This window comes from Durio zibethinus, chromosome 13 (assembly GCF_047325235.1).
Source record: "Durio zibethinus cultivar Kanyao isolate XHJ-2024 chromosome 13, ASM4732523v1, whole genome shotgun sequence".
Classification (NCBI taxonomy): Eukaryota; Viridiplantae; Streptophyta; class Magnoliopsida; order Malvales; family Malvaceae; genus Durio; species Durio zibethinus.
Window position 1 is genome coordinate 21,925,154 of NC_143174.1, and position 13,829 is coordinate 21,938,982.

General features: G+C 30.3%; 1 protein-coding gene across 7 annotated transcripts; it reads right to left on the minus strand.

Moving 5' to 3' along the window:
• Positions 1-3,106: 3,106 nt before the first annotated feature.
• Positions 3,107-9,181, minus strand: LOC111303035 (3-oxoacyl-[acyl-carrier-protein] synthase II, chloroplastic). Of its 7 annotated transcripts, none has more exons than XM_022899034.2 (15): positions 9,026-9,135; positions 8,382-8,813; positions 7,352-7,557; positions 7,070-7,273; positions 6,545-6,655; positions 6,358-6,453; positions 6,230-6,275; positions 6,058-6,137; positions 5,592-5,660; positions 5,379-5,463; positions 4,529-4,683; positions 4,349-4,429; positions 4,014-4,073; positions 3,613-3,778; positions 3,107-3,482 (listed from the first exon to the last, which is right to left on the minus strand). In XM_022899034.2, the coding sequence occupies exons 2-14, from the start codon at positions 8,794-8,796 to the stop codon at positions 3,662-3,664; spliced, it is 1,725 nt and encodes a 574-aa protein (XP_022754769.2). In that variant the 5' UTR covers positions 8,797-8,813; positions 9,026-9,135; the 3' UTR covers positions 3,107-3,482; positions 3,613-3,661. The 7 variants fall into 7 exon arrangements, with proteins under 7 accessions (XP_022754769.2, XP_022754771.2, XP_022754770.2 ...); XM_022899036.2 differs by having other exon boundaries at positions 3,107-3,495; XM_022899035.2 differs by having other exon boundaries at positions 3,107-3,778; positions 9,026-9,181.
• Between the last annotated feature and the right edge of the window lie 4,648 nt (positions 9,182-13,829).

A 13,829-nucleotide genomic window follows, 5' to 3' on the forward strand; every position in this document is an offset into this window, starting at 1 on the left:
ATTCACAGTAAAAACTTCTAATTGAAGTGGCTTGGTGGCATGCATTATGTATCAAATCAAAAAATAAATTTAAATGCATTTTAACATTTGATTTGATAATTAACAAATAGTCGTAATTTTTTTAAAATAAAAATAGTTGAATTGAGATTGATATCTTATTTTATTAAACCAAAATCTGCTGATAGTATCTTCATTCACGAGCTTGGTGAACAAAAATAGGCTTTGTAGTTGTAGGCATATATAGAGTGGCCCCTTAGGGAAAGATGGGGGGGAAATAAATTCAATTTCAGACCAAAGTCGTAAATTGAAAAGGTGTATAAGATGCAGGTCGCACCCTCGATGTAATGGAATTTAAAGAAAGTTTGTGTCATCAATTGTTTTGAGCGATGCATTTAGATAACTTCATCGTCAGTATATCATCGTTATTTTTAGTACAATTGCTGAAAAATATTACTTTTGACAATAATCTGAACAAATGTCTTACTAAACAAAACTCGAGTTCATTGAAAATTCGTGTTTTTATGGGCTGTGAAAACTTAGATCAAAATCCAATTTCCATTTTTTGGGCCGCATAGCTTAGCCCCTTAAATAACGAACTAATTCCCATTGATCCAAAACACAAAACCCAGAAACGTTTCCCCCACCACATAAACCCTAACCCCGCTATCCCCTTAGTCGACAGAAACGAGCATGCTAGCAAGAGGGCTGGTGGGGATGTGAAGAGGAAGGATAAGCTTGAACCACATGCATACTGGCCTCTTGATCGTAAGATGATGAGCTATAGGCTAGAACATAGGGCAGCTGCAAGGAAGGGCATGGCAAGTGTGGTGAAATTGACAAAAATGCTTGAAGGTAAGAGTGCCTCAAATGCACTGGCCGCTAAATTCATGAAGTTTAGGGACGACTCAAAAGAAAGGTGGCAAGAGGAAAAGGTTTAAATAACATCCAAAACACAGCACCAGATAGGTCTATTCGCACCTGTCTGGAAAATTCTTTCAATCGTTTGTGTTCAAACTACATACCAAAATTTTGGAAGTGATTTTGTTGCATTTGGAGAAACATTATTACATTATTGTGTATATATAATTACAATAGCAGCAGGTTGGAATGCTGGTCTTGAAAATGTATCCTTTTTTTCTTACTGATGATTAAACATTTTTGAGCAAAACATTACTTATGGTTGTTGGAATAGAGAAAGAGTATCGAGAGAAAGAGAGAAAAAATTTCCCCAAATATTCACATCTCTATTTTTGTTCTTTTATCTTTTCAATTTGAAAAATATTGACATTTTGTTACTGCTAATAAAATATTTTTTCTATTTTCGATCTTACTCATTGTGAAAAACAGGGGCATTATGAAATTAAGGGTGTAAATAAACAAAGTTTTTGATAAATCGTTCATAAAAATATTCGATTTTTGTTCGTTTATATTCATTTATTAAATTTAACAAATGATTTTAAAAAATATTTTTATGTATATTTATTAAACAAATTTGATATAAATAAAAGTTTGTTTAATTCATTTATGTTTATGAATAAATTTATTTAAAGTTTGTTTAAAATTTATTCATTTATTATTTGTTTGTTGTTTATTTATAATAATAATAATAATAATAACAACAAAAAAAATTTTATTTTAAGATTTATTTTTATTTGTTTAAAATTTATTTATTTAAATTTATTTAACTATAATTTATTTGTTATTAATGAATATATTTATATATGTTCATGAATATATTCATTAAATATTTATAAATAAACTCGTTTAATTTAATTGAATTAATATGAATTAAATATAAATATTTTATTATTTAAATAAACTAAATTCGAACAAATTGAATTTAAATACTTTTAAAAATAAATAAATAAATTACAAATATATATTTGTTCATTTATCAGCAACCTTATACGGATTGAAAGATAGTTGAAAAAAGAGAAGAAACTTTATCTTTTCGTTCTTGTTACCTTTTTAACACTGCACAGAACAAGACAGGATCATGTTTTGGGTCTGTGTTTTATTCCCTCGCATGTTTTAGCAAACACCAAGAACCGAACAGGTTTTGATTCTTTTGCCGCCAGCATTCACCAATTATTTGAACAAATCAAAGGTTCGTATCAGGTGAGTAGGCAGGATTGATCACGTATCTGACTGTTTTTCAAACATACACAAAAGTCACATGACAAGAATCTGTCTGGTTTGTTCAGCAAGCCTACTATTTGTTTTTAATTTACAAATACGCCATAGGAGATAAAAGAATGGACTGTTGGTATAAGATGATACAAATATCTACACTAAGAGATTAAAAAAGAAATTGCAAATTAAAGATTCAAATTTTAGATATTATCTTATAAAAATAATTATATAAATTAATTAAATTTAAATTTAAATTTAACCATCAAAATCTCATAGTAGTTCAAGAGCAAAGGCATATACTATAGAAGAGTTCCAAGATCCATTTAGCATACAAGTACCTACTATTATTATTATTATTATTATTATTTTTTTTTTGTTTCTCCACTTTCAAAGCACATAAAGAGGAAGAGATATATGTCCTTCCAAAAATCTAAATTGCCGGACAAATTTAAGATTTGTTTTGTAAATATTTTCATTTTTTGTTATCTGTCTATGATTTTTTATATATTCTTTTTTCTTTTTTTCTTTTCCATTATTTTTTACAAAAAAAAAAAAGAGTATAAAATAAAAACATTTACCAAATAAAAAAAAACTTAATTTTACTTAATAAAAATGGTAAAAAAATATTTAATCAAATAATTAAGTTTCACAGTTACTCTTTTTTTATTAGTTTGCAACTTAAACCATTTTTCATCCTTACTCTTTTGTATCCTTCTCACCTATTATTTTTCATCCTTTTGTAGCTTTCTTACCAATCAAAGCATAAAGAGTCAATGTTCTCTTTCCTTCCAATTATCTAAAGTCTAATCATTTTATACAAAGGCTAATTGAAATTAAATATCAATGAGACACCTTGTAAGTGGAAGATATAATGAATGAATTGACAGGTTATTTCTATTTTTCTTCCAGAGGCACGTGAGTGGGCAATGCATTTTTTCTTCCAGGGGCAGGTGATTAGGGAAAAGAAAAAAGAGAAGAAAACAAGCTTGCATGAACATAAACCCATAAACCACCTACAAAGTGTAACCTGTTCAAAATTCATTACAAATTGACTATCAAAAACAACTGATCAGCCATTTTCTTGTCCATGAAGACAAAATTACGGGATCAGAACTACAGTTAATGGTGGTTCAATGACCCATGTCAACTAAACGATTAAAACCTCCATCGTAGCTATTTTTAAGGGAAACGAAATCTTCAGAAACAACAGTGAACTCTGCACATCCTCCTTGCTTCTTACATAGAGCCATACAGTCAGGTCTTTGTTAATGCTCCTGCTACCTGGCCAATACTTCCTATAATAACACTTTCATAGTGATGTTTTGTCTACAGGAGATTTCCTGGGTACTCTGCATGATGTAGCTGACACATTAACAGTTACCAACCAAATAGCCAATGGAAATTGTCTTTAGATCAGCAGGTGTTACTGACATAATATACAATTTGTATTTATAAATGTCCATAAATGAATTTACATACCTTCAGCCGAATCTAAGATTAACACTGGAAGAGCAATGGTTTAACTATTTTACTTGTATGGGGCAAATATGATAGAGGAGTTGTGGCCGCCAAACCCAAAAGAATTGGACAGTGCTGCCTTAACATTCAATCTTTCTTTCTCTGGCCCAACAAGCACATTTGTGTCCTGAATAGATGTTTCAGCAAAATAAGATAGTGTCTTCAGCAATTTGAGGAAAAAAAAAGAGAAAGAAAAGATGGGAGTTCTCTTCAAAAAGATCAACAAGTGAAGGATTATAGAGAATATATCACATCAAGGAAAAAAAGCAATTACAAAAAGTACAACATGTCTAGGAGCAAAAACTGCAGCAATGCATAACTTTTAAAGAAAAGCAACAATGAAAAGAGAGAGGGCAACATACCACTCCTTCATCTGGGTTTTCCAGATTGATATTTGGATGAACCCAACCAGTCCGTATTGCCTACAATAAGTAGACATTACCATGTCAATGCTCAGGTTCCAAAAAAAGGAAATAGAATGGGAGAAAGAAGATAAGAAGCATTCTAACTGCAACTGCAAGTCTTTTATCAGTACTTGTACGATATAGCCACAAAACAGAAAAAGAGAGGAAGTAGGGACAGCAATCTTCTTGTATAACAGAACACCCAAAAAAATTTCAGCACCAAAAATTACATCCATGAAGTCTGGTTTCTAAATCTAACATAATAAGCATAATCAAATCTTTAAATTGCATACCTGTACTGCTGCAACAGCTTCCACAGCACCAGCAGCTCCCAGTAGGTGACCAATCATTGACTTTGTTGAATTCACCCTTAACTGCAAATAATGGAGATCTTATCAACAATCCCAATGCAGAAATTGAGAAACAGATCATGCATAAAGATCCAAGTATTAGAGAAAAATATGCATAATCACCTCAGGATTCTTGCCAAAACAATGTAGGAGAGCCTGGTACTCTTTAATGTCTCCAGCTGGTGTAGATGTAGCATGAGCATTAATGTAATTTACATCTCCTCTAGATACTCCAGACTGAGCTAAGGCCTTTTCTATGCAGAGAATGATACCAGCTCCTATTTTTAGATTTCAAAAGATGGATGTTAGTTTAATCTTTCATACAGTAGCATATGCTGCTTCTGAAGAAACATGTAAAATATCACTAATTCCATATTTGTGGGGGCATCATCACAGTTGGGAATATTCAGAGGAAGAGGCATAGGTTGTAATCTCAAGATATTTTGCTTAACCAGTACAAGCAAGAATGAAAGAATTTAAAACCCTAATAGCATCTCTATCAGACATCAAAGCATGTACTCTATAATGCCTTAAGCAAAACACCTTTTACCACTGAAATCATTGTCAGACATAAGAAAACAACCAAGTATGAGCAGACAATTAAGAGGGAAAATTAAGTTTCAATGCCCATTTTTAGCACTAAAGTAAAGACATGCCTATGTGCCTACAATAACCAATGTCAACTACTGACTGCTTATTAGATTATAAGTTGTGGCCATGTCTTTCTGGTATGGCCACCAAAAATAGCTTAAGCATCTATGTAAATATGTGTCAATCTTGCAATGAATTTAGAACAATAGATCCAGATGTTGACCTAAAGTTTCCTCCAAACTCAATAGTTCATTATACAGAATTATTCTCATAAAATGCTCTACAATGAATTACCAGATAAAAATAAAATTGGGTTTTTTTTGCCAGAAAAATAAATTTGGGATTAAAGAAGAATTGCAGTAATATAGACATGGCTCATTACCATCAGGGTGTGGTTCAGTCATGTGATAAGCATCACAAGTGAAGCTTCCACCCAGGAATTCTGCATAGATAGTCGCACCTCTCCTCTGCAAAATCAGAAACCTAAACTTGGAAATTTTCCCTTCTAAGAAGGAAACTAATCCACATATTCAGTAACTTTACTACAAACCACTATGTGCAAACCTATGGCTTTGTAGGGTCGAAGAAAGTGTACCTTAGCATGCTCTAATTCTTCTAAAAGCAGAACCCCAGCACCTTCCCCCATGACAAATCCATCACGACTCTGGAAAAATTAGAACCACTATCCAGGTAAATAACACACATGAAGCACACTTGAGGAAAATTATGTGCATTAATTTAACTGCCTTTGATTAGAAAATACTCGATAAATATATAGAATAACTTTGTCAAAAGTACCATGTTGGATGCATATCTTACCCAAACCTCCGTTGTGACCTAGAGAGTTACAAGACATGATAACAACAGCGGTAGACCCCATTTCTAACAAAATAACCATGTTGCTTGCTCATTCAAATGAGAAGAATAGTTACCATTAGTTTCCACCAAGTTTACTTCATTAATTCATTCTCAGTTTTACTGCTTTTGTTCTAGAACTGGGAAATAAAACCAACAGCAAAAGGTAAAATAGTCTGGAAGTTCAAGAGTTATTGAAACATTACAACATCCCAAGGGCGTGAAGCTTTGGTAGGATCATTGTTTCTCTGAGAGAGTGCTCTACATGCCACAAATCCTCCCAACCCTGAGTAAAAAATGACAAAAGACAGTATGTCCTGCCATACCTAGTGGAAAGATTAAAAACTGATGTCAAATAAGAAAGTGAGAACAAGATACCAATGGGTATAATTGCTGCATCAGAGCCACCACAAAGCATCACATCCTGCAATTTTGTTTCAAATACCTCAGATATAGTGCAATCAATTATACCATGATATATTTGATGCCTTTTTTGGTCAACTTACAGCTTCGCCTCTAATGATGTGGTTTGCTGCATTTAATATACAAAAGTTGCTTGTAGCACATGCAGTGGAGATTGAATAGTTAGGACCCATCCATCCCTGAAGAAATCATCAGTTTAAAACTCAAAGTCCAAATTTCAGCATCCATTAAGGTGTATCTTAATATTGCAGAATCTAAATTTAAGCTAACCAAATCCATTGCAAGCATTGCAGAACCCATATTCGTAGTGGCAAATGGTACACAAAAAGGATTCATCTTCCTGTATGAGATCCTCAAAGCTTCAATCGCATCATTGAAAACCTGTTGATTCCATAACAAACCACCTAAATGAATCAATGGATAGACAAAAGAAAAATACATCACAAAAGCAGTCCGTTTCTTAATCCAGTTTTAAGGTTATGTGGTCCTCATGCCTGGTCCTATATACCACACTGTTTCCATTTTCTAGCAAAAGATTTTACATTATTGAGGCCAGCTGCTTTAAATGCTAAGGTAGTATTACAAAACTGTAACACTCATTTTAAAGTATGCAGGAAATTATAGGTCAGCATGTTCTGTTGTACTAAAGCCTTGAAGCCCAGCTGCCAGTGTTCATGTTCTATTTGCATCAAGTTTAATATTGATAAATAGATGTGTCTCAGCCTTTTCTTCTTTTCAAGCATCCCTCATCTTTATAAAATAAGAGCATATAAACTATAGATAGCAGATTTTTACCTTCATGCCACCCATTGCTGAACCAACCAAAACTCCACATTTCGCTTTATCTAACTCCTCCATTACATCTCCAGTTACTCCACTATCTTGCAAGGCTTTCTTTCCAGCAGTAAGTGAATAAAGCATGAATTTATCCATCCTCTTGGAAAGTTTTGGTGCAACCCATCCATCAGTTGAGAAAGATTTTATCTCTCCAGCAATTCTCTGGAGAAAAAATAGAAGCAGTAAGAACAAGCACTAGTGCAAACAAAGAGCAGATGAGGGATCCCAAACACAACTTACAGTTGGAAACTGGGCACAGTCAAAAGTCTCGATTTCACTTATACCACTGGCACCCTCAAGCAAATTGTTATAGAAGACATCAGGGTCATGTCCAAGTGGAGTTACCACTCCCATCCCTGTCACAACAACTCGTCTTTGCTTTGTAGGAGGTTTCTTCTTTGTTGCAATTTCTCTTGTGGGTTGCACAGCTATAGCCATGACTTCTCCTAATTTTTTTAATAAATTACTAAGCAGATTGAATGCAATTTAACTGGTAAGTTTTATGAAATTCTGTGCAAGAAAAATTTATTTTCTCTATCACCATCATTTAGCAGATAATATACGTGCATAAACAAACAATCACATACACATAGAAAAGCCCAGAAATTTAGTATGCCCAAGCAAATATTTTCCTATTTTAAATCGCAGGAGGCAGCAAACCCATGAAAAGACTATTATAGATGCTCATCAAAATAAGACAATAAATAATACCAGCCTACACCAACTTGTTAGAGATAAAAGAAAGACTGCAGGCATGGGGAAGAGAATCTGTGATATTATATTTTAATATTATAAAATTATAGTCTGCAGAGGCAGAACCAAAATTTGCATATGCATCATCTGTTTTTATAAAATTTAGATTATCTGAGAAAATTTATTTTCCATCATCATAGAGCTAATAGCAACTTAAATTCAACAACATTTCTAACTCTTGGCTAATTAGAATGTTTTAATTGAATCATTTTAAGTTTTTTTTTTTTTTACAACAAAAAAATCCTTGGTGTATCTCACTTTATTATGATTAAGGTCCCAAATTACAAAAGAAAACTTACTATATCCCTATGTTCAAATTGTTTATTCCATTTTCATTTCCAAACTTGCAGGGGAAAAAAAACACTTCTCTAAAAAGGGTCAAATTCCAAACAAAAAATAAATAAAATTTATGCGTAAAGAAGACTAAACCTTTGTCAGATATTAAACAAACAAAAACCACAGAGAAGAAGAGAACCCAGATTTGAAAAGGAAGCAAAAACCAACATTCTAAAATTACCCGAATGAACAGCTCCTCGATTGAGCCTCCGGTGCTTGCGATTATTATTGAAGGGAACATTTTTGGACCCAAAGAGAGAAGAAAGGCTCCCACTTTGACCGAAAAGGCTACGACTTTTGGAGGAATAGTAGTCATTACAGGGCTCAAAAGCCAAGCAGGAAGTCACCAAGCCTTGAATGCTGGATCCACAAAACGACGAAATCAAGCCCCAGTCTCCTTTGCCGGTTGAGCCGCCGCAGCATTGAGGAAGAAGAGCTTTCCTTCTGTTACGAGCACAACGGCCGAGTCTTTTAGAAGAAGCAGAGGCTGATGAGTGGAGCATTGCAGACGGTGACTGGTCTTTCCCGCACGTGACAGACACGCAAGCAGCCACCAGCCACGTGCATAGCGGACTAGCCAGTGATGAAGATGCCATCCCAAAATCAAATAAAACTGAAAAAATATGAAAAAGAGTATAAAGATTTGGGTGTGGATAGAGATAGATTTTTTATGTGAGGTTGATAAAAATCTAGCAGTCCACCAATCAAAAAAGCAAAAAGAAAGGAAAAAAGTGATAAAAATGAAAATAAAGAAGAAGCTGAAGAAAGGGTAAGTTGCATTCGATGTGGGAAAGAGCTTTGAATCTGGACAATCTCCGTCGTTACCTTTACGAGTAAAAAGACTGCAGCGCCAAAAGTACTACTCTTTTTCTCTCTCTGATTTGTTTATTTATTTTTCTCCCGAGTGAGAGTTAGAGTTTTAAATGTGAAAAAACATTAAAAAAAAAAAAAAAGAGAAAAAAAACAAGGATCTGTGACCAGAAATTTTAATTTTTAATTTATCAGGAGAAAATAAATTAATTTTTAATAATAAAATATTATAATAACTGTTTTTATTCTTGAAATGACTCTTTCGCCCATCTGATTCACGTGTTAAATGACAATGGGTTTTTTTTTGTAAAAAAAAGGATAATTGTTTCTTGTTTGGCTGCCTTAGGTCCCACACGTGTCACGATCTAAAACAAATCATAAATATCAGGTTGAATATAAAAAGAAAGTTATTAAAATATACAAAGATTCACATTAATTTTTATTTAAAGAGATATTTTTTATGTGATAAAATTTTAAAATTAAAAAAATTAGAATTAATATTATTTTATAAAAATATGAATCCTGATAAATTAATTGATATAAGATATCGAATGAATGTATATTCAAATTTTAAAACTACATAAATTTAAAATTTAAATTTCGATATGTGACACATGTATTTAATTAAAATAATTAATTATTGTATTTAAATATCTTTTTAACCTTTTATTCTTCTTTATAGTTTTATATAATTTTGATTTACTGCTCTAAAAACTTTTTGGCACAAAAATGTTTGTCAAGACACGTGGAATTATATGTTTTAAAATTTAATAATTTTATATAAAATATTATAATATGATATAAAAAATATAAAAATATTATTTAAAATTTTAATAAAAATTTGTAAATATAAAAATATCATATTTAATATGTTGATATAAATTATAATATAATAATTGTTTATATTTAATATAAAATAAAAACAATAAAATAAATACTATAATTAAAAAATTATGTTTTACTTTTGACATCTTAAATTTCCTTTGATAACCTCATCAGTTGATTCTTTAATTTATAAAAAAAAAAATTAACGAAAAAGAGCAGTCAAGATAATGCAGGTTTTATAACTTTCATATTTTAAAATTTTTGTTTATTATTTTCATTTTGGTTTGAGACTAAAACCATTGAGACAGTGGAGGTATACTTGTTGTTATCATTAGATATATAGGCTTACGTAAAAAGAATAATCAAATAAAAAATTTTATTTACACTCAATTTATTATTTTATACACTCTAATTTTAAATACATTTCAAATTTAAACTTTAATTTTTCATTTTTACTAAATACATTAGTACTACTTACTTTTTATTTTTCATTCATACTCTTTTTCCCTTTTTTCGTCTTTACCTTTCGAAAATCAAGCTTTAGTTGATATTAAATTTATCGAAAATAGATATTTAAAAAGTTTTAAAATTTATTAAAAATTCATTTTTGAAAAATTTTAAAATTTTTTAGATATACATTTTCAAAAAGTTCGATTTCACTTTTAGAAATAAATTTCTTATCTTTAATCTTTGAAAATCTTAATTATGCAGTCCCATATCTCATAAATTGTTCAAAAAATTTTAAGGTTTATTAGAAATAAATTGTTCAATAATCACTTAATTAAAAATAGATACGTTTATAAACCTATTTATTTAATTATGTGTATGAATAAAATTAAAATTTATTTTTTAAAGAACGAGCAAAAAAGTGTTCTTGTATGGTCGAAAAAGTGTTTTTGATTTTTTGGCTTTAAGATAATAATACCTTTATGCTCATGCATTCTTAAAAACTAACATGTCTCTTCCATTAATACGTATGATCAAGTAAAAATAGACACATTAATGCTAGTATATTTAAGAAAAACAGAAATAGTAAGAAATAAAAAAATATGGCTTTAAGACGTGAATAACACTGTCTTAAAGGTAATTATACCGATAGGATACAACAAAGCCTTAAAACTCTCTAAATCAGAAGTAGTGAAAATGATTATACTGAAAGATTTATTTATAATGAATAAATAGATATAAACTTCTATTCAGATAGTTATGACATTCTATATAATAATGATCTTTATGAATAACAACCTATTTATATTTAAATAGTTATGACCATTTGTCATATAATAATTATTTCTGTTCAATTATAATTATTTAAAATATGAATAAAATTAATACAAAAATTAATTTTATTCATCAATAATTAAATCTTTCTATCCAATGTGGGATGCACCACATTCTAAACTACCAACAATCCCCCACTAGTTTGGAATGTTGGTGCTTAATCTTTAACCTTTCACACAAATAAATATTATGAATACAAAAAGGTATCTTTCGATTTAAACCTTCAATTAGCGTATATAACTTATAATTCTAACAAAATTGATGGTGTCCACAGATTAAACCTTGACTCCTAATGTTAAAATTGAAGATATAACACACATAATATTTATTTAATATTTTGTCAGAGGTTTTATAATCGTTTTAGCACTATTATGGCCATGTGCTTATCCTTATTCATAAACAATTACAAGAAAATTTTCAATTTTCTTGTTGAAGCGGCACCACTTTTATGTTTATATAGGTGGAGTTTCTTATTTATGTCTCCATTTGCTATAGACATTTAATTATTAACTCCATTAAGAGTTCAATCTCATCCTCTATTTACGCAATGGCTTACACTAGTATTCCAAATATATAGAATAGGTTGACTAGTTTTTACAGACACATAACAATAATTTGTTATTACCTATTAAACTTTGCAATTAGAGGTTACTAATTCAAAGTTAGGTTCCTATTATTGGTGTCTAAAAGAAATTTTAAACCAATTCTACTTGTGATGCTTCTTACCAAATTTTTAGGTAGCGCATTGGTAAGAGGATCTGCTAAGTTTTTAGCAGATTTAACATATATGATGGTAATTACCCCATTTTTTATCAATTCTCTGATGTAATCATGTCTTAGACTAATATGTCTAGATTTTTCATTATAAATTTCACAATAAGCTCTAGACATAGTAGCTTCACTATCATAGTACAAAGAAATAGCTGTCATTAGTTGTGGCCATAACTCTATATCTATTAATAAATTTCTTAGCCATTCAGCTTCCTTGCCTGTTGTAGCTAAAGCTATAAATTATGATTTCATAGTTGATTGTGAAATGCAAGTTTATTTTTTGGATGCCCAACTAATTGTACCACCTTCAAAGGTAAACATCCATCCTGAAGTGGATTTATTGTCACTTATACTAGTGATCCAACTTACATCTGAATATCCTTCCAAAATAATCGGATCTTCGAAATAAAATAAGCCAAAATCTTTAATTTTTTAAAAATAACCTAGAACTCTTCATATGGCTTTCCAATGACTTATACTAAGCTTACTTGTATATCTCGATAACTTGCAAATCACAAAAGCTATATTTGGCCTAGTATAATGCATAACATACATAATACTTTCAATAGCACTAGCATATTTAAATTGTGCAATTATATTATCTTGATTTTTTGTTAATTTTATGCTTGTATCATATGGAGTATTGGTTTCTTTTATATTGAGATACTTAAACTTATTAAGCAGTTTCTTAATATAATAACTTTGATTAAGAATGAAACCCTTATTATATCTCTTAACTTTAATTTCCAAAATGGTATCAACTTCATTTAAATCTTTCATTTTGAAATTAGAAATCAAATACCTTTTGGTTTCATTCATGCCAATCATATTAGTACCAAAAATTAGCATATCATCCACATAGAGACATATTATAACTCTATATTTTTTGGTAAATGAGTAAATGTACTTATCTGCTCCATTATGTTTAAAACCATTGGCTACTATGATTGAATCAAACTTTACATGCCATTGTTTAGGAGCTTGCTTTAGCCCATAAAGTGACTTAATTAATTTACAAACTTTATTCTCATTACCTGGAAGAATAAAACCTTCTAGTTGTTCCATGTATATTTCTTCCTTTAAGTCACCATTTAAAAAGGTTGTTTTAACATCCATTTGATGCACATACAGTTTATAAATGGAAGCCAAAGCTATAAGAACTCTAATAGATGTTATTCTAGCTACTGGAGTATATGTATCAAAATAATCTATGCCTTCCTTTTGTTTAAAACCTTTTGCAACTAATCTTGCTTTAAAGGTTTGTATAAAATCCTCTGTATTATATTTCTTTCTAAACACCTATTTACATCCTATAGGTTTAGAACTGGAGGTAAATCTACTAAGACCCATGTATTATTGGACATGATTGAATCCATTTCATCATTAATAGCTTTTTTTCAAAAAGTAACATCTCTTGAAGTCATAGCTTCATTAAATATTTTAGGGTATTTATCTACATTTAATAGATTGGTGTTTTCTTAAGCACTTTGGTTCTATTCCCTTCTACTATGAATACTATAGAATATAGAAAAACAAAATTAGAAAACAAATGATTATCTTTTCTAACTCTTTTACTCATTCTAATTACAACAGAATCATTACTTTCTTTTCTTTTATTTCCATTCGTAGAAATCATTTCAATTTGTTTCTCCATATCAATTTTGGTATCACATATAAACTTATTTTCAAAATATTCTACATGAATAGATTCAACAATAACATTAGTATTTAAATCAAGAAGTCTATATGCTTTTAAATTCTGTGCATAACCAACGAAAATACTTTTAATACCTCTAGGTCCTAATTTTGATTTATGAGGATGAGGTATTTTATAAAAGGCAATGCACCCCCACACTTTAAAATAATCCAAATTTGATTTTCTGCCATGATTCCAAAGTTCATATGGTGTCTTTAAGAATTTCTTTGAAAAATTCTATTATAT